The following is a 22,085-nucleotide window of genomic DNA, read 5'->3' as shown; positions in this document are numbered from 1 at the left end:
CCCAGGAGGGCTGCTCAGCAGGGTTCAGGGTAGCGAAGATAAAATAGAGATTTAGTAAGTATTAACTCAGAAATATCAGAGGGGAGTGTGTGTTAGCCACGTGGAGTTAGGCAGTGGCCCAGCCATTGAGCTGTTTAAAGTATTTAAAATACAGAGCTGTGTATGTTTGTCTTTCTTTTAGGAATCCAGAATATTGAGGTGGGTAGCAAGGAGCACACACACTTGCCAGGGAGTTTATTAAAGATTTATTTATTTATTTAATGTATGTGAGTACACTGTAGCTGTCTTCAGATACACCAGAAGAGGGCATCAGATCCCATTACAGATGGTTGTGAGCCACCATGTGGTTGCTGGGAATTGAACTCAGGACCTCTGGAAGAGCAGTCAGTGCTCTTAACCGCTGAGCCATCTCTCCAGCCCTCGCCAGGGAGTTTAGAAAGGATCAGAATACTACCACATCAACTGCCAAAGCATTTTTTGGAGACAAGGTTTCTCTGTGTAGCTCTGGCTGTCCTGGAACTCTCTTTGTAGACCAGGCTGGTCTCACACTCAGATCCACCTGCTTCTGCCTTCCAAGGGCTGGGACTAAAGGTGTGCACTGCCACACACTACTCCACACTACTTTTCAAACATTTGTTTTGTGTGTGTGTGTGTGTGTGTGTGTGCATGTGCACACGCATGTAAACACTCATCTAGGCACTTCATGTGTAAATTCTAAGATTCTGGAGAGGGTGTTGGACGGCCCCAGAGGCAGTTGTGACTGCTGAATGTGGGTGCTGAGAGTGGAACTCAGGTCCTCTATAAGATCTGTATGGGCTCTTAACCACTGAACCTTCCACCTAGCCCTGCTACAAATGCATTTTAAAGCAAATCTCAAACACCATGACATCTCACCCACTGATTTGAATATGAGTCTCCTAAAAGACAATGTCATTATCCTACCCAGTGATAGTCTCATTGTAAAACTTTCTAAGATCTTGTATTATTCCGACCATATTGAAATATTCTTTCAAAAAGTCCAATGTTATGCCTCGTCTTAAAAACATACTTTAGTGACTCACTACTCCCCATTAGTGTCTCCAATGTGAAAATCAGACATCCCACCTGTGATAGTGTATGAATGTACTACAGAATGGGATAAAATGCATTCATTTCAGTTCAACAGTTGGGAAAGAATAATTACTGCTTTGGGAAATGAGATTAAAGAAAAAACAAAACAAAACAATACACGACAAGAGCATGTATGGGCTCCCTAAAATGAAGAGCAGGATCGGAGGCAAGGGAGGAGGTCACACCTTGAGGTCTCTAACGGCAAGTAGCAGCTACTGGATATCCACAGAGGCCGTTTTTGTGTGTCATGGTTAAGGACCAGACAGCAGCCATGAGTGGACCAGTGGTCATGGGAATTAATCACTGTGAGGATTTAGAGCACAGGACTAATTCTTCCCAGCAGTAGGAGGGAGCAGGAAAACAGTCAATAATGACCGGAGGGAGATTAGTGGATAGTTTCATTAAAATCCATTATAGAGGTTTGTTTGATTCCTCTCAGTGTGCTCAGAGGCAAACTCGGGGGCTGGAGAAATGGCTCAGCAGATAAAAGTATTGATTATTCTTCTGGAGAACCAATGTTCAATGTCCAGCATCCACATAGTGGCTAACGACTATCTGCAACTCAAGTTCCCGGGGATCTGACCCCCTCTTCTGGCCTCCTCAGACCCAGATGTGCATGTGCAGGCAAAACACTATATAAGCAAAATAAAACATTATATAATAAAATAGAGGCAAGCTTATAGTACTTAAGATATCATTTCCTAATAAAACTTAAAGACATGAATTTGCTCCCATATAAATGATTACAGTCATTAACATGACTGGAGAAAGTATGCCTTACCTGTCTCAGTTAGCTATAAACTGTCAGCTAGAGATAGCCTACCATCACCTCACTTGAGGAATTTCCCAGATTAGATTGGCCTGTAGGGGTGTGTGTGTGTGTGTGTGTGTGTGTGTGTGTGTGTGTGTGTGTGTGTGTGTAGGGACTGTCTTGATTGTAAGAGGAGGTAGCATGACACAGGCCACAGGATGATACTATCTCATGGGCAGGTAGTGCTGGGTATAAAAGGATAGCCAGCCATGAGCCTGAGAACAAGACAGCAGGCAGCTTCCCTTTGTATTTCTACTTGAGTTCCTGCCCTGACTTCTCTCGGTGTTGAGCTGTGCCCTGGAAGTGTAATCAAAATAAATTCTATGGTGCTTTGGGTAAGAGTGCTTTATCAGCAATAGAAAAGTTGTTAGGGTTCTACCTCAATTTAAGAGTCACTCAGGGGAGGCTGAGGGTATAGATCATGGTAAAGTCTGTGCTTAGTATATGAGGCTCTGGGTTCTGTCCATACCACAAATGTAACCAATAGGAAGGCAACAGCACTTCTCCCTCACACAGATAACTATTCCAGCTTCTCCAGCAATGGGCTCCACACCGGTGCTGCCTTTGAGTTCCTCACACTCAGGTGGCCTACGTGTCCATCCCTAAGGCTAAGAGGAAGTTGTACTTGATCACAGTGAGTGACTGCTGAAAGAATGAATTGCTGAAAAACAAACCACACACTGGGCACCTTAGCAAATACCTAACAGTATGCTAACACAGCAAAGGCAGACTTGAGGATGGTCTGCCCAAATCCTCCTCCTCGACAGCTAAGGTCACTGATAGGGGGCAACTATTTGAGTTGATTTAGTTACACAGTAAGAAGGGACTGGAGCAGGGTGGAAGGGGAGAGACAGATCAGGACGAGCAAAGCACCTCCCTTTCCTCCCCACCCTACTTCTCTGTCTCCTGATCAGGCATATTGCCATGTTCATAGAGTCATATTTAACAGTCATTTCACTTTGTAAGTCTAGCATTGATGTTGAATTTACATAAAATCTCCTTGTCGACAGACTATACAAATATTCTCCCGTGAGCTATTCTCGTGGTTTCGTGAGTTTATCCTTTGCTCCAAATCACCCATTCATCTGTAATCTGACTAAAGTTGTATCATTGACTGCATGTGTGAGTACTAGTTAGACTCTGAAGAACTTTAATTTTCTAAAATAAAGCGGCTCAGGATTCAGGGTGAGGAACTAGATGATGCTTATTTTTGTACTTTCCCCATTTTGTGTGTGTATATGTGGCACATGTGTTTGCATTTTCTGCATGTGTGTGAGCATGCATGCATGTGGATGTCTATCTCCAGGTTGAGGCTGGAGACTGATGTCAAGAATCACGCCTAGCCATTCTCTCCACCTTCCCCACAGAGGCAAGAACTAATCAATCAAGCCCAGAACTTGCCAACACGGCTAGTCTTGTTAGGCAGCTTTCTCTGGGGATCCCATCTTGGTTCTTCAAGGCTGGAATTGCAGGCAGGGCCCTCCTGGGGTTTCTGGGATCCAAACTCAGGTTTTGTGCTTGCACAGAAAGCAGCTTGACCACTGAGCCGCCATCCCAGCATGCTCCTGTTCACTTTTATATGCTTTCCCCATCCTCTTCTCTAACCCTCGAATCCTCTCCTTCTCTCCTCCTCATGACCGATGAGATCTTGCTTTGGTCTGCAGTTTTGTTACATAACTTAGTTCACAAGTGAGACTTTTAATGAAAGAGATGGAGTCTTGCCCTTCGCTCAAGTTGCGATCATAGGTTTATTAAAACATGATAAGGAAAAACTTGGTGCCAAGCACCTTCACCCTTGAGCATCTTACTGGTCAAGAATGTTTACGTTTTAACATTGGAGTTTTATTCATACAAACAGACAAAACAAAATCTGACTAGTGCTGAGGTTTCAAAATAAGAAAAAATACTTTAACATCGTCTAAGGTATCAGAATACCTTAGAGCTGTTCAGCAAATGAACTTAATGGTTGGATGATAGGTCACAAAAGATCACAAATATATTTCTCTCTCTCTCTCTCTCTCTCTCTCTCTCTCTCTCTCTCTCTCTCTCCCCCTCATATTTTGTTTTCCCGAAAGGAAGTGTTGGTCAGGTTTGCCCACCTGTGGATAGGCAGCTTAAGGACAGGTACATATGAAGATGTGGTACGTGGATGGACAATGTGATCCTGACAGCCCTGATAAACACTCCACAATGTAGCAGTCCCCAAAGCCTGCAGTTTGTCACACACATGGGACACATACAGCCCTGGGACTTGGTGCAGACTAATAAATTAGACAAATTCCCGCTTAGTCATCCAAAGGGCAAAAGAGGAATATTAAGTTCGGTCCATGCCAGCACAACACATTGGATGATTTATTATTTTTTTAATCCACATAATCACAAGTCATATTATATATTATTTATATAAACAATAAAAATAAATCATTGTTTCCATAAGTTAAAAAACCAAAAACCTTTAAAAGGATAACAATGCCAGTTCCTGTCTCATAGGAGATTCCGGTACATTAACGGAACCGTAGGGATTAGACGAGAACGGTACCAGCCCAGGAGTGAGCAGATAAATGGAATGAAAGGAATCACAGGGAACGGACCTGGGTATAAAGATGAAATGTGGGCGTGATAAAGATGACATCTAAGTGAACGAGGGGAAAGGAAGAATGAATAAATCATGCTGATGGCTCGCCGTGAGTAAAAACATAAAGCTTTATTCTAACCTCATGCCTTATTGGAAAATAAATTCTAGATGGATTAAAACTGCTGAGGTGTATGGGCAAACATATGGGCAAGCAAGCATTTGAGATGAAAACCTTCCCAAGTACGACTATAAGTAACAGGGTGTCAGATAAGACTTCATAAATATTAAAATCTTGGCTCGGAATTCGAGACCATACATAAAAAAGTTTAAAAAGATATAATTTGGATACAGATGTCACTATAGACTAACTTCACCCAGGGCCTCATGAGGCCCGTGACAAGGATTGAGCATCCTCCTCTCCAGAAACATATCAGAGGTTACACAAAGCATGGACTCCTGTGGGGGAGGTACCTGGATGGCGAGCGTTCAGTTGATGGCTTCCCTTTGGATGGTCTTATTCTTTGTTTTTGAAATGATACAGCTCTTCATTTTATAACAAGCAAAATGAATACAGCTGTCAAAATTACTTACTGGTCTGATTCCTGGCTATTCCCTAGAAATTCTTACTTAGAAACATTAGTTATTAAGTAAAGGTGAGCATCTCAAGAAACCCAGCATCTCGAGGTTTCCTGTCACAGGGCGTAGCATCTTTTTTTTTTGGGGGGGGGTTCTTTTTTTTTTTTCGGAGCTGGGGACCGAACCCAGGGCCTTGCGCTTCCTAGGCAAACGCTCTACCACTGAGCTAAATCCCCAACCCCAGGGCGTAGCATCTTAACACACTGAACACCGAGTGTTTGTCTCATTAAAGAATTTGCTCACAGTTGCCGGGTAAAGCCGTGGCGTGACCGTGTACTCCTAAACGTCTCTGTGAGCGAGAGCTTTCAGCAAGCGTCCAGACCACTGCCTTGCTTTCTATCTATTGGTTCTGACAGAAGACCAGTGGCTCTGTCTAAATAATTCATATCTCGGTGCATGACAACAACCATCCAGAAGCCATTGGATATGTGGGCACATGTGAATACGGATATGAGAAGTATACAAAGAACACCGAAACCACATCTTAATAGATATGAAATCCAGCTTTAATGCACAGAGAATATATGCTTTCTCCCAAAGTGCCTAGGACCATAAATTAGTGAAATAATTATCAATCATTGGCACCTTTCCTAATATTTTGTACTTTAAAGGACTTACAAATAATCACTTTGACACGACTCCAAATAACTTAAACCTTTCGTAGCTGATTAAAATGGACTGAGGGTAAGAGATGCAGTGGTGATGACAGTTGGCACCTGTCTAGACAGATCTCCTAAAGGGGCCATCCATTAAAAGAGAACAGTTTCCCCGGAAGAGCCTTGTCCGTGGAAACAGACAGCCCTGGGGTTCATTAGGCTCCCACTCTTAACAGACCGTACACCCCTGAGCGAGTGGCTTGCCGTCGTGCGTCTGTTTCCAGACTGTGAGACGGGGAGAGGAATCTATCTCGTGATGGTTATTGAGAGCTTATATTTAAAGTCCCAGGCACGTGCTAGGTACCTAAAAGGAAACAGTGGGCTTTGCTGGTTGGAGGAGGATGTGGAGGCTCCTGTGATGTGGGAGGAAGCTAGCAGCTCTCCTCTGAGAAGCTCACACAGGAAGGAATTCAACCTAAGTGCATTTTCCTCTGCTGAGGGGGTGACCACCAACCTGGGAACTGACTGAGGGTAGGAAAGACGACCCACTACTCAGCTGAGTCAACAGTCAGCTCATTTAAAGTGGAACTCATTCCCTTCTGGTGACTGAAGTAACCTTACTCCCCAAACAAGGCACTCCCTTCCTTCTATGGAAACCAGACGCCACTTAGGAAGGAGGGACTTGGAACAAAGAGATGGAATTATAGCTGCTTTATGTGGGCACAGTAAGGCCTCACCTTGTCTTATCAGTATTCCCACTTCCCTAGTGTTTAGAACCGGGTTACTCCTCTGGGTGGTACCTTATGGGCACTGCCATGTTTGGAGCATTGGGTCTTTTTAGTTTTCAAAGCTAGCCATCCATCCTTATTCTGTCTACACGAGCCTTCCCCTAAGGTGGGAAGAGACAATCAATGCATTACTCTCTGTTTACTAATCACTTTCAGCCCTGCCCATCCCCAAGTTGCAAGATTACCACAATGCAAGTGTTGTGTGCACCTTTGATAGGCAGTCTTAGAAACTGCCTGATGCTCTCGTTGCCAAATTCCTCGTGCTTCCTGAGTGTTTCCTCAAATAAAATGAAGTCATTTTTTTCTATCGTTTCTTTAGACTGGATGGGTGGATGGGAAGATAAGGAATGGATAGATGGAATACGTACGGAACGGTGTATGGCCATTCCAGAGTAAGTCCTTGGTATCTTACCTGCCACTCAGAATGATGACACACGGGGTTGGGGATTTAGCTCACTGGTAGAGCGCTTGCCTAGCAAGTGCAAGGCCCTGGGTTCGGTCCCCAGCTCCGAAAAGAAAAAGAAAAAAAAAAAGATAGCCCCCAGAATGATGACACACACAGAACGAACACGGTCTCTAAAATGTTCGCTCCGTGGTTTTGAATGTAAAGAACACAAAGGCAGTGAACTACACTGAGGCTGGGGAGAAGAGAGGCTGTCTGCCAAAGCGCCCACTCTCACCAGAAAGTTCTCCTTCTCAGTACATGTCTTCCCATCACAGGGAGTGAATCACCTGCACTCTGGGCCAGAGACCCTGCTCTCTGTAGACTGACCTTGTGCAAGCCTGTTAGCATTTGTAAGCCCCACCTCTGTAGGAAGTTGATCCTAATTTTAGCCCCAGTCCTGCGCTGGCAACGTTGACAGGAGACAGTGACAGCATTTTGAACACAGCACAGACTGCTCCAAAGACTTGTCTGGAGATGCAGTGAAGAGACAGACAGAAATGGCCAACTGAGAGCCTGCTGCTTTTCTTCCTCTGGAACACTCGCCTCTGTTTATTGTGTGTGGTGAACTCACAAGCATGCTGCACAGATATAGGTCAGGCTGCTCTTGGAAATCACGAGCCAGCTTGCTCACGGTCCTCATTTGAAGGATTCATTTAACACAACCCGGTTTCCCAGAGAACATGCGAGAATAAAGATCTACTATGTTTCAGGGTCCCAATCAGTAACCCGTCAGCAGCTCCCTTCCAAGCAACCTCTGAGAAAAGCAATTCTGCATACACAAGATCATGGCAACTTGAGGCCAGTGGGAGGTTTTCCTTCTTTAAAAAGCCCAGGAATAGTCAATCAGGCAAGCCACAACTCGGGGCTGGTCCTTGAACATGGATACATTATTATCTGAACATGCAGAAGGCAACATTCAGCCAGGGCTAATTTACTACTGCAATCAATTACAGTGCTTAAGAGCATTATGTATAAAAGGGGGAAGAGTCACAACTCTCCTCCCCCTCTCCCTGCCTGCCTCTCTTTTAAATAAGGAACAGTAGACACTGAACCAAATCAAATCCTTTAAAAGCCTAGTTTGACCAATCACTTGGTCTAACAGAACACCTCTAATATTGTAAAGTCAAAATAAAATAAATGAACAATCTGAAACACGCAGTGTCGTTCTTTTATTAGATCCCACTGCCTCATCACCCTCCCCCAGACCCTCTGTTCCCCTTAAGAAAGATTCTTTTTTTTTTTCACTTTCAAAAAGTCCATTACGTTAAGTACAGCTTTTGAAGCCTCCGAACAAAATACACTAGAGAAACAACTCGGGCCACGCGGAGCACTCACATCCAGCTTCTCTGTGTATCTACCATGTTGCATCGGAGCAGTGCAATCTCAGTGCAATCTCACCGAAAGCAGAATGCTGCCAACGGCGCCCGAATTTGAGAAAACCCACAAGGAAAGGCAAGAGACCCTCTCCTGGCTGTGTGGGAAAAGGCTGGATGGAGCGGCACTGCGCCTCCACGGTGGCAGGGCAGGCTCCGCAAGGCTCCCAGAAGCGCGTGGTCTGCAGGGCGAATGGCACACAGGTTCCTGGGGTCCGCCGCTTACCTTGGAATGTTGGAGCAGCAGCACCTGCTCGTCAAGCTGTTGTCTCTTCCCTTCTATTTCCGTCTGCCTCTTTCTTTTTTCCTTGAAAATGAAGAGAGAAGGAGAGAGAGAGAGAGAGGCTGTCAGAGTGGGTGGGTGTTGGCTCCAGGAATCTGAAGGCAGGGAGCGGGAGTGGAAACGCTACACATCTGTGCAGACACTTTCCAGAGAGGCTGAGCGCACGCAGCAGCGTCACCTGCTCCACCGTCGCTGGGTGGATCGCAGGCAGCAGCCTCCTCTGAACGCGTCTGCGGTGGGCTCCATGAGAAAGAATTTAATTCAGAAGGAAAGGACACACACACACACACACACACACACACACACACACACACACACACACCACTGCTGCTGCTCTCTGTGTTGTGCAGGGTTAATTTGAAGACAAAGAATAAAAATGTCTCGGTGTTGCTACAAACTGCAGATAGGAAGAAATGGTGGTGGGGACTCTAAGGCTGAATTCTTCTCATCCAGATCACATGCAGATATAATAGAGTACAGATTTAAATTTGGAAGCATAAAGCATCAAACTGGACACACCAAACAATGCAAATGAGAGGGGCGGTCCTTGCTTAAATAAGCCTTCTGGTACAGTGTTTCATGTGGGCGGGGTTTGCTGAGGTTAGGGTAAATAAAACATCTAGGATCTGCCTGGGTCCAAGTGCCAGCCCTGCCAGTTACTAACTACGTGCCTTTTAAGTAAGTTTTAAGCTTCCTGGGTGTCCTGAATGGAGACTGTCCAAATCACATGGCGGAAATGTGTCTTATAGTGAAAGGATACATCCCGAAATCCTGGAACAAAGCTTGGCCTCCAGTAAGCATTCATTCTTCACTGTCTGTGATTATTTGCTTTGCCACACATTCATTTCTAGGAAATGCCTAGAAACCCATTTGAAAGGGATGTATTTCTACTCTAACCATTCCATTGGAACACGCACTTCACATTTTCTTCTTCTCAATACTTCTCCAGTGCAGACAATAAACAGCACAGAAGTGTGAGTCATACGAACAGAGAGGTCTGCCCTTCCCACAGCAGACTTGCCAACGTTTTGCTGCTGAAGTATACAGGGGGGTTTTATTGAGACATGCTCAAGAGTAAATCACTCTCCTTTACTCCCAGATGTAGGGAGAAACTTGTTAGGCAAGGCATATTGGCTTTTCACAGCACAACAGCCAAACCCTAGGGGATACAATGGGGCTGAGGTCTGGATGCTATGTTTGCTGTTAATGGAAGCTTTGATTTTTTTTTTTTATGTAGTGCCATGTTTCTGGGGATGTTGTCATATCAGGGCTGTTCAAATCAGTCCAATGTATGCAATGTATAAACTTTGAGAAATATCAGTTCATATTCTTGAGCAACTAGAATGCAATATCTAAGGAAGGACAGAATTTCCTAGCCAAATCAGACCTGTAGGTGTTTTAGAAACCATTTTCCAAAGGAGTCCAATCAATGTCACATGACTAGCCTCTGTGTCCAGATTTCTTCCCCGCCCCCAACAGAAAGCAAACCAGGAACTCTGGTCAGCCCCATAATTCCACAATCCTGCCATCCCTCTGAGCTCCACATTCTCATATTGAGCATCCCCCAACAGCTATGGATGGCAAGTCCAGTGTTCTGTCACCTTGAGCATGTGTGACTGAAATCTCACTTGTCCGTATCCCCTTTTCATTCCTGGTCCTCTGAGTTCATCTCAGCAAGTGATATTCCTCCCCTCTGAGTCATTCTATGCTCTCATTTTCTCGAACGAGAAGAGTCCTGTTGACCCTGCCCCCTCCCAGTTTTGTGTGTTTTTATTAATGCCACCAATGCATCCATTTTCCACTATGACCTTTGGCATACCAGAGACCTAACGCTTCATTTCAGTCCCGTCTGGATTGCTGTAGTGACTTCCTTACTGTTCCCCATTAATCAAGTCTCTGTCTGTAAATGTTACCAGAGGGAGGGTCTTTCTTTTTTCATTTTGAGACAAGGTCTCACTGTGTAGCCCAGGGTGACCTTGAACTCATAATTCTCCTGTCTCAGCCTTCTGAGTGCTGGGATCACTGGCATATGTTTCCATATAAGGCTGCAGCAATATTCTTCTATGAAAATTCCCTCCCTAGCCTTTGCCTAAAACTGAGGCTGTCTCTGCTGTTTAGTACCAAGACCAGATTCCTCGGTGTAACCTAAAAGGCTGTCCTCTATCCCATTGTTTCACCATAAGGAGCAACCCTCAATCCATATTCTTCAACCTCAACAACTCTCTGTGGTTTCCTGACCTGCTGACCTGGCATGAGTCTTCCTTCCTGACTTTACTCTTGGTTTCTCTAACAATAATGGAGGCCTCTTACTGCTTCATTTGACAAAAAACTATTCACCTTTGAGAGCACAGCTTAAATATTCACGAGGCTTTAATGACTGCCTGTTGTTGGGTTTATCTTCCTGCTGGAGCTTCCTCTGAGGAATGCAGCTAAAATGGCTCTGTAAAAGGCAGCCGTTGGACAGCAGTCCTGGTTAGTCACACACCCCTGTTCATCCTTGCAGCCAGCCTTACACAGGAGCCAGACTGAACCAGTCACCTTTATCCTGTTGCACTGCTGATTAAAGTGAGGGGGTGTATGGAATGACCCAAATAGAGTGGGGGACATGTTTCCAAGGACGTCGAGCATTAAGAAAAGAAAATGAACTCCTTTCCACTAGAGCTCAGAGATGACACTTGTCCAAGTAGCTATGTTCCCAAGCGCGCGCACACACACACACACACACACACACACACACACACACACACACACTGCATGCACGCATTGTAGAAAGTAAGATCAATGCAGAGAGTAGCGGGATGAAAACACACAGCAGGAGCCTAAAACATTGTTTGGGTCCCAGGTCTAATCAGGCATAAAGCCAGCGTCATTCATCCTAATCTGAAACATCCTCCCATTGCTTAAGCTAGTTTGGGTGACTCATTTGTCACAACTGAAAGCGTTCCTTTGACACAGAAACCTTGTCTGCTCCCTCCTGAGACCTCATCATACTCTTCTTCCTCCATACGTGGTGGTAGGTTGTAGGATGATGTCACAGGTGAGGCAGGTACAGGATAGAAGGAGGCCTGTCATTGGAGGAGAAGGAAGGATGGGTGGGAGAGAAGTCTGAAGGAAGAAGAGGAGACTAGGGGAGAGAGGAGGAGAGACAGGAGACGGAGAGAGGGGAGAAGCCAAGGCAGGTGATGTTAAGATTCTGCTCTGTGTATTTACAGGTTGTTATTAATGTTCTCAAGGGATGGATGGTACTGGGCTTTGTATGTTTAAGTGGGCAATTATATCTTACCAATTAGATCTAAGATTACTCTGTTGTGTGTTCTTTTATGTGAGGGTTTGAGTGTAGGAAAGTGTGCGGCTGGGCTGTGTTTCCGCCAAGATATTTAGCAGATATCTTGGGACACCACAGTGCAGAGCAAGCGGGGTAAAAGACACCAATACTCGTTTTTATTTTTATATTTTTACAACAACAGTAGGTTTTCCTTATGGACAAGGTCTTTTTATATAACCCAGGTTGACTTTGAACTTGCTATCATTACAGCTTTAGGGATGTGGGTCTTTTTGCATTAATGCTTCAAATACTTTATTCACTTACCTACGTAGACATCGTCACCCTCTATTAAACTATGGGCTGTAGAGGGGAGGGACATCAGCTGGCATGTCTAAAGCTAAGGACACTGCATGCTGAGCATGTGTAATGGATACCTGTGAATAGCTGTAAATGGACGGACTGGCCTCTTTACTCTCCTCTGCATGGGTCCCTATTTATCCGCATCTCTCACTTAGCTGCATTATGAATTCCCATTTGTGATCAATGACAACATATACACTATTGAATGCACATCAGCTATTAGCCAATAGAACTGAATGTCATAGTGATGGAGGTATTGATCCATGTGGACGGCTATTGCTATGCATATGAGGAAAGGGTTGAGAAAGCTAACCTGGGAGAGAACCAGGGAAAGCAGAAGTAGGTTTACAGGGGAAGTCTGATGGACACCATAACAACCACTGTGAGCGCCGGTGTTTCCCAAGAAACATCTGGAATGAAGTGAATGCAATCCATTAGGAAGGTTTCCAGGTATCCCACTATCCGGGAGGCCCCACAAGCCATGCACCTTGTCTTTCTGTAATAGTATGCTTCCCTAGCAGATATTGTCTTGACGGATTGCAATATCGTAAACACTGCAAAGCCTTAGTAGAGTAAGGGGCACTTGCTAGTGTGCAGCATACACGGTTCAAAGGTCTAGTGAGTGTGGTGGGAAGAGGTAGTGGAGGGAGTCAGGGAAGCCTCTCTCTGCTTTGGGGAAACTTAACAATGCCCCTTCCACTCCTGTTGCATGAAATACTGTCTGGGTACAGGGAAGTACAAGGTGGCAGCTGGAGGCTTGGGGAGTTCTGTTACTACTTAACGTAAACTCTTTGATGGTACCACTTAAAATATCCACAAATCCATGGTGGCTATCTTTGGATCGATCTAAAGGTTGGCTAAGCTCAGTTCATGAGAAGCAAGGAGAGGCTGAGTTGGGACAGTTGTAAGAAGCAGATAATGAAGACTTATCCTGACTTGGGCTAACGCCCAGTGTCCCAGGACCTAGCAATGAGAAGAAGCCCGAAGACACACGCAACAAACTGTATCTACCCAGAGATTTCAAATTTTACGTAAGAGAAGAAAAATGTAAGTGGTGAAAAGAAAGGAATGGTAGGACAGAAAAAAATTAAAAATGGTAAATGTAATATTTCTTCCTCTGACTGCTCAAGAGAATCCTGCTGTCACTCTACGCAGGGTGGGCTAAAGGGGATTTGTGCGACCCACTCCTCTCACAGAGCCAGTAGCCCCGACTTTCTGTGAGTTTGCCTGCCTGGCTTTCTGCAGCCCAGAACAGAAGAAGAGGCGCAGTACTGAAAACTGCAAAGAACAGTTTTAAATAGCTTCCCTTTGGGAAGGCAATGGGGGCGGAAGGGACGCCACATAGGAGAGACAGTATGGAGAAGTAAAGAAGAGAAAGGGCTTGAAGGTAGTTGGGCATTGAAGTATAAGGTGGAAGAGGGCTGGGGGCTTGGCACAGTGGTAGAGTGCTTGCCTGGCATGCGTGAGGACCTAGGTTCAATCCCAGACTGGCAACCAGCACATATAGAATGCAGGGGTTGAGATGTCTGATCAAAGCGCTGGGAAAGATGACCTCCGGCCACCCCCTCCCCCCACCCTCACACACACAAGATGCTGGATGCTGGAATTACCTTGCCAACTAGATTGTATTTCTTTGTGATTTTTCAGATCAAGCTGGATCACCAGGCCACCTAGGTTTTATGTAGGTTACACTAAGACATAAAATGTCACCTGAAAATTAAGTTACAGAAAAATCAACATGCAAATGGAAATTGGAGGAAGTTCATCTATTAAGGAATCAGAATGTCATCCCAGGCACGGTTGCATTATAATTACCTGTTTAATGCCCCTGCAGAGATGATGCTATTTATGGCTCTGAGGACGGAGATGGAGGAAGGGGCTCACTGAAGCAGGGTAACAAAACACAAAATAACCAGAGAGGCGCCCTCTCAGCTCTGCCCAACTGCCGGTCCAGTTAACAACGCATGTCGAGCTTGCTCGGTGGGCCTATCAGTCGAGATAAGCTATCTCGTCTCACTGCCATTCGACATTAAAACTCACTCTCTGGCTTGAATGTCAAGGTCATCAGTGAAGATCTTCACTACACTCAGGCTTTCAACGTGACTGGACACCGAGACCACTCCTGCTTGTTAGGCCTCTGTGATACCCATTTGCTGGGAAATGGGTAAGCCAGTTGTCTCAGTTCCTATTCTATTGCTGGGAAGAGATACCATGATCAAGGCAACTCTTATAGAATAAAGCAGCCAAGTGAAGGCTTGCTTACAGTTTCAGAGTTCTAGTCCATGTTCTTCCAGTGGGAAGCAGACCAGCATGGTGCTGCAGCAGTAGCTGAGAGCTTTACAGCATGATCTGTAGGGAGCAGGCAGATAGGATCCCCACACCCTGTCCCGTAACATACCTTCTCCAAAAGGCCACACCTACTCCAACAAGGCCACACCTACTCCAACAAGGCCACACTTGCTCCACTTCAACAAGACCACGCCTTCTAGTCCTTCCCAAACAATGCCACTAACTGGAAACCAAACATTCAAACATACGAGCCTGTGGAGGCCATTCTCATTAAAACTACCACACCAGTATTGAGGTTTGCAGATAGGTGCTTATATATACATATACATATACATATACATATACATATACATATACACACACACACACACACACACACACACACATTTGGATCCCACAAAAATAAGGAAAAAATATCCACTAGAAACGTTTTAAAATACTTAGGACTGTAGAAAGAGCTCTGATGGTACCGCGCTTGTCTTGTAAACACAAGGACCCCAGTTTAGTCTCCAGGTTCTTAGAGCCTACATTTAAAATTCCAGCCCTGGGGAGGCAGAACCAAGCAGATACCCGAAGCTCACAGGCCAAGCAGCATAGCTAAGCCAACCTGGCAAGGTCAGGCTAGTGAGAGACTCTGTTCCCCATTATTCACTAGAGAAGGTAGACAGTTCACGAGAAAGAACAGAGCCTGTCCCCTACTCCCTTACACACACACACACACACACACACACACAGAGCCAGATATACACATGCACATGTATCCATGCATAGATCTTGCCTCCAACCCCCACACACAGAGGAGGGGGCTTAGCCAGAAGAACAAGTCTACATCTCCTGTAATCAAAATTGCTGCCCGACCAGGCACCCATTCAACTTAACACATTTTCACATGGCATGGAAAAATTCTAGAACTCTATTTCCTGTGGCTTAGTTTTGACTGGCGTTTCCATTTATATAACTTGTCTTTTATGCAACCAATTCTGACCTCTAGTTGTTGTCAGTGGTAAGCAAGGAAAATAAATTCCTGCATTTTTTTTTTTGGCTTGTGACAGAATGACAGTAATTATATTATAAGACCAAGAGAAGACTTTGAAAAAAGAAACACACACACACACACACACACACACACACACACACACACACACTAATTGGGCCAAACTTTAAAAGTGGCCTTTGAAGGGGTACTCAAGAAACATCCTGTAGGGATTAGATGAAATACTGTGATTAATTATACTGAAATGTTAACATATGTATTTTATTAATGTCAAGTCAGATGTAAACCACAGCAATTTAGTTTCAGATCCTTTGTAGGCACTTTATATCTCTATCTCTGTCTCTGTCTCTGTCTCTCTCTCTGTCTCTCTCTCTCTCACACACACACACATACACACACTGAAATAAGTTTAAATAAATATAAAATTAAAATATCCTAGGGAGAATGTGTGTAGGCTTATGCAAAAATGGTCTCTGTTTATGTAAGGGACTTGAACATGTGTGCATTTTGGTATTCAGAGGGATTCTGGGATACCAAGGGACAAGTGTGACAATAGCAACAGAACTTATCAAGTGTCATGTGTTTCTTCAGGGACTACCCTTCAAATCTTCTCTGAGTTGATTGATAAGAAGTGGCCAAATGCATTTGAAGAGAAGTCAGTCCGGCCCTAGCATACCACCCGAGAGTGTTCTCTCACTCCAGATAAAATCATGTACACTCCCCAGACTTCTCCACCCGTGGATGCATGCACCTTCCAGAGCAGAGGAGAACTTGAAGATGCGAGACATTTCTGATGTCAAAACTACCCACCCCTGAAAAACGAGGGTGTTTTTAAAAATAAAATTGTGAGCTGTTTTCAATGTTAAACACAACTGGGACAAAGCTGTGTTCCATTTCCTCCTCAAAGCAGACACTGCAGCAGACACTTTCAAGGGATCCAGTGGCCTAATAAATAAAGCCAATGTAACATTTCTACTCCATACGAATGTTCCTTCTCCAAGGGAGGATTGTGGGTTCACTGAGAATGGAGGGACCACTGAATACCAGAATATGCCCCGCTAAAATTAGATGCCTGAAAGAAGGGACAAAGCATTCCATTAAGCTGGCTATCTTGTCTCAGGAAGATGGGCGAGGCGCAGGAGAAAAGCCCGAGGACAGGAAGCACCTGGACCCTGAATGAACTTCATAACAATCTCAGAGCATCGCTGTCACGCTCCTATCCAATCTCAGGGCAGCGCTGCCACTCTCCCGTCCAATCTCAGAGCAGCGCTGCCACTCTCCCGTCCAATCTCAGAGCAGCACTGCCCTGCTCCCGTCTAATCTCAGAGCTGCAGACTGTGGGATAGCCAAGGGGTTAGGGTACACCTAAAGAGAGTTGTCACAGTAAGATACGAAGCAAAATAGCATGGGAAAAACTAGGAAGATACCACTATACATCCAGACCAAGAAATGTAAACACTCAGAAATTAGCTTGAATCCAGAGACATCCGCACCTTTTCTACAGTTGATTTTAACCCAAAGGCAGGGGATCCTTGCCTTTTCTGGCCTTGTCCAATTGTGCTTCTGTTTGTTTCTTAGATGCTGACATCTGATTAACCTTTAAGATTTATAAACATTTTTAATAAAAGCATAGATTACAATCACTCAGAATGTCCACACCCAGATGAGTACTGTTAACATTGGAAAATGGAAATAACACAGGTACTCTCACTAGCACACAATGAAAGAATTATACAACTAAGACAAAAAACAAACAAACAAAACAACAACAACAACAATAACAACAAAAAACACTAAGGCAACTATTATTTCTCCTCCCACCACGCCACCTCCTGGCATCCATTTCCTTTAGGGAACAATTCTTAATAGTTTTCTGTGATTTCTATAAGAAAAAAAAGTGTCCCAACATGCTATACAGTTGGTGGGCCCTTTACAAAAAGCATGGAGACCTGCTCTTCAGGACATGCTGTCTGCACTGTAGTGGGCTTACAGCCTTCCCTCCGTCAGCAGAGTCCTCCTTGTTCTTTGAACTCTGACTGGAGGATCCCAGACAGATCTTTTTTTTTTTTTTTTTTTTTTTTGGTTCTTTTTTTCGGAGCTGGGGACCGAACCCAGGGCCTTGCGCTTCCTAGGCAAGTGCTCTACCACTGAGCTAAATCCCCAACCCCGACAGATCTTAATTGATGCATAGCTAGCCACTGATTCATTATTTAGGAGCTCGCCGTATTCCTCTTGGTATCGTGAACAGGAATTTTCTGGCCTGTCCTCTGCACATTGTAGGTGTACTTTTGTGCAGGCATCCACAGGGTGCATTTCAAACATCGACTTACTGAGTCAATAATAGACATGACCATTTAAAACTTTAATAGGGACAAGCTGCCCTCCCCCAAAAATCCATTTTTCTGTGTTCTGTGTGGTATAATTCTAAGCAGGAGACAAACCTCACTCCACTACTACATTTTGTCAGTTTATGCCCTTTTTAGTCATCTTTGGGGGCCCCAAGGGGGGTTTAAATGAAAGAAACGTCCTACCACTTCATTGGTAACTGCCGTATTCTCAGAACATGTGCTGGTGCTTTGTCCTGGATCTCTATCTCTGGCTGTGGTGACACGCTCACTCGTACAGCACCGGGGATACAGGAAGGGGAACGGCACATTGGAGCCAGTCCGGGCTTCATAGTGAGTGCTCCACCCCCATCCCAACAAAGCAAACAGTGGCTTGCTACTTTGGGCGTGGGTATCTAGGATGATCCCACTACGTGCTCCAGGGAGCTCAGACTGACTTCTAAGCCTTGAACTATTAGTATCAGAATGGTCACGCCGCCAAGTTGTGCCCACTGAACTCCTAAGAGACTGGTCTCTTCTGTCATTTCGAGACTTCATGGTGCAAAAGGACATTTTCCAAGCACCAAAATTACGTACGGATAGGTTCGGGCCATGTAAAGAGTGAAAACACAAGAAAATGCTGTGACTGTGTAATCTGAGGATGGGAAAAGACAGTTTTAAAGGTCATACATAGAAACCTACAAAATACAAAGTTGGTTATACTTATTATGGAAAATTTTAAACTATTTTTAATAGTGCCAATGACTCACAATAACTCAAAGGCCAGTGTTAAATTAGGAAAATACTTGCAATGTATGTCAAATGGTTAAAAGTTTCATTTTTCTTTTCTTTTTTCTTTCTTTTTTTTTTTTCGGAGCTGGGGACCGAACCCAGGGTCTTGCGCTTGCTAGGCAAGCACTCTTATCACTGAGCTAAATCCCCAACCAAGTTTCATTTTTTAAAAAAAAGAATTGTCATAACTCAATATGAGTCACAAAAAAACAGAAATGTATTGACATAGGAAAAAATAAAATGTAGGGGAAATGTTCAATGTTTTTAATAGGAAATACTAAAATGTCATTTTCTGTTTATAAAATGGATACTGTCCTTTGGGGTTGGCTAAATGCCCCCCATCCATTATGTTTCTAAGCATATATTTATTTTATATATTTTTAAGTTAATTACATAATTAACTTTACATCCCTATGCAGCTTCCCCTCCCTCCTCTCCTCCCAGCTCCTCTACAGAGTCAACTAACCAGTAGGCGCTCACAGAGATGGACCACCGACCAGAGAGCATGCGTGGGGTGGACCTAGACTCTCTGCAGATAGTTTATGTATTTTTTATGCCTGCATGTGTGTATAGATACATGTGACTGCCTGTTATTCTTGGAGGTCAGAAGAAGGCATTGGATCCCTTGGAACTGGAGTTCCTGATGGTTCTAAGACACCAGAGGGTGCTGGGACCTGAACCCAGATCCTCTGCAAGAGCAGCAAATGCTCTTGACTGCTGAGCTCTTCTTCCAGACCCACTTCCCTCAATTTATAACATGTATTTATTTATTTGCCATGTATGTGTGCATGCCCATGTGTGTGGTGTGTTGCGTTGTTTTTGTGTGTGTGTGTGTGTGTGTGTGTGTGTGTGTGTATAGACCAAGGACAAGTTGTGGGAGTCAGTTCTCTTCTACCATCATGTGTGTTTTGGGGATCAAACTCAGGCCATCAGGCTTGGCAGGAAGTACTTTTACCCACTGAGCCCCCTCGCCAGCAGTTCTTACCCCTGCTGGTATCTCCAACAGACTGATAAATAACAGCCACCTTCGCAGAACTCATCCCCTGACGGGTTCCTCAAATTTGTTCACTGTCTCAGTCAATAAGATTCATACTCCATAACGAGCTTGTCTGTCTGTCTATCTCATTTATAACTATAAATGACTCTCATGCCTGGAACCAAGCCAAACACAACCTAGGCCTAAATAAGACTGTCTTGATGAATCAATCAAAAACAAATAAATAAAATCCAGCCATTAAAATTCATTTTATAAAGCTCTTAAGAGTCACATTTTCAATATCAAAATGCTATCATTTTTTGGGAGGGATGGGGGACAAACCCAGGGCCATATGTGAGTGTTCTATCCCAGGGGTTGGGGAGGAGAAGGGAGGGGAGAGAAGGATTGATTCTCAAGTACTCAGTTTAAACAGCAGAGTCCAAGCAGCACTGGGGATGTGGAACCTGAAGAGGCCACCTCCTGTAGCCAGGCAGGAACCCCAGAGGAGTGATGGAGACACCAACCCACCCACAAACATTCAACCCCAAATCTATCCTGTGTACAAGAAATGCAGGGAGGGGAGCAGAGACCGAGGGAATGGCCAAGCTGTAACCGGCCCAACTAGAGACCCAAGCACCATGGGCAATCACCAATCAATCCCTGACACTGTTAATGATGCTATGTTGTGCTTGCAGACGGGAGTCTAGCAAGCCTGTCCTCTGAGAGGCTTCACCCAGCAGGTGACTCAGACAGAGACAGAGACCCACAGCTAAACAGTGGATGGAGCTTGGGAACTCTAATGGAAGAGTTTTGGGAAGGAAGGAGGGCCTTGAAGGGGATAGACCACAGGAAGACCCACAGAGACAACTAACTAACCTGGACCCTTGGGGCTCTCAGAGACTGAACCACCAACCAAAGAGCTAACACAGGCTGAAGCTAGCCTCTGCCCCACTCCCCCCCACCTGCACATATGTACCAGATGTGGAACTTACTCTTCATATGGGTCCTGAGCATCTGGAGCTGGGGCTATCCCAGAAGCTGTTGCCCCACTGGGCTGCCTTTCCTGGCCTCACTGGAAGAGGAAAAGTCTAGCCCCACAGACACTTGTACCAGGGTGGGGGTGGGGTTGGGGATTACCTAGGGGGCCTCCACCTTTTCACAAGAGAAGGAGAGGGGGAATGGGGAAAGGATTGTGGAAGGGGGTGACAGGGAGGGGAGCTGCAATTGGGATGTAAAGTGAAGAAAAAAAGCATGTGCAACCTTAGGGTTTATTGTTGTTTGTTTATGGTTTTTTTCTCACTGTACAGCCCAGGCTGGCCTCAAACTCACTATGCTCCTGCCTCAGCTTTTTGTCATTGAAACAAGCTGACTGGAGGGAGGGTGGTGGAGGGAGGAGCTCCCCCATAGATTCTCTGTCCTTCACACAGTAGCACTGTGGCTCAGGTTTGGGGTTCTTCAGGAAAGGAGTCAGCCCTACCTGAGCCCAGCTAATTAGAGATCTGGTCTGGGGGAGGCGCCGAGGGATCCAAATTGAAACTTTCTTTGCTGCCACTCTCTTGCCAGGTGCCTTGGGAGGTCCTCTAGAGGCCTGGCTGCAGTCTGGGGCCAGATTCAAGAACTCTGACTGTTGGAGCCATGGAAGTGTGCCCTGACCCCATCACTGACATCCGCCTCCCAGCTGCAGCTGGATTTAACCTGCATGAGCCAGCTTGATGCCTGCATAGTTTGACTTCAATTCTCCCCACAGTATATAATCCTAAGAAATCATTAGGATCACCTGAGGGACATTAATGAGAAACATTAAACATGCCAGGCCCTAACCTCAGAGATTCGGATCTTACTGGTCTAGTACTGGAGGTTGTGAATGTTCCCAGATAGTTTCAATGTCAGCCAAGGTGGAAAGTCCTTGCTGGGCACGGTCTCTCGGTTTGGGCTGTAACTTTGGCTTAGGTGAATCTGGGCTCGCTCTTCTTCAATGTCAACTGAACAACTGAACTGAACAGAATGTCATTCAGCCTTGTTAGAAGGCTTGACATTCGTCAGCCACATTTCTATTTGCATGGATACCTTCGTTCTTCAAAGTGTAGGTCTCTGCCAAAGGCTGGTGGGGTCTGAGGCACAGAGGCGAAGAGAGCTTGGTTGTCTTGGCCCTCTGGAGGGTCTATGCTGCCTCCTTGTGGCAATAGTTCTCATCCTCAACCTCACATGCCTGTTTGCCCTTCCCAGGAGACCTTTTCTACCTTAGTTTAGATCACTATTTTCTTCTTTCTTTCCTTCCTTCCTTCCTTCCTTCTTTCCTTCTTGAGTCAGGACCCAAGTTGCCCAGGTTGACCTTGAACTCTCTCTGCGACTGAGAATGGCTTTGGACTTCAGATTCTCCTGCCTCTACTTCCCCACAGCTGGCATGGCACTGCTGTACAGCCAACCCTCCGTTTGTGAGCTGCAGGAACCCAAGCTCGTACACACCC

At 45.1% G+C, this 22,085-nt stretch overlaps 1 protein-coding gene across 17 annotated transcripts in view; it reads right to left on the bottom strand.

The window, feature by feature from the left end:
• The window catches only part of Palm2akap2 (PALM2 and AKAP2 fusion), a 461,068-nt gene that overhangs the window by 252,702 nt on the left and 186,281 nt on the right, over positions 1-22,085 (bottom strand). For all 17 annotated transcript variants that reach the window (XM_087547942.1, XM_087547944.1, XM_087547946.1 and 14 more), the window contains 1 exon segment: positions 8,561-8,641. In XM_087547942.1, coding sequence (XP_087404068.1) covers positions 8,561-8,641 — 81 coding nt within the window.

The sequence above is a fragment of the Rattus norvegicus genome, chromosome 5 (genome assembly GCF_021556685.1).
Source record: "Rattus norvegicus strain SHRSP/BbbUtx chromosome 5, alternate assembly SHRSP_T2T, whole genome shotgun sequence".
Classification (NCBI taxonomy): Eukaryota; Metazoa; Chordata; class Mammalia; order Rodentia; family Muridae; genus Rattus; species Rattus norvegicus.
The sequence above is the reverse complement of the archived record's forward strand: the minus strand, read 5'-3'. Positions and strand labels throughout refer to the sequence as shown.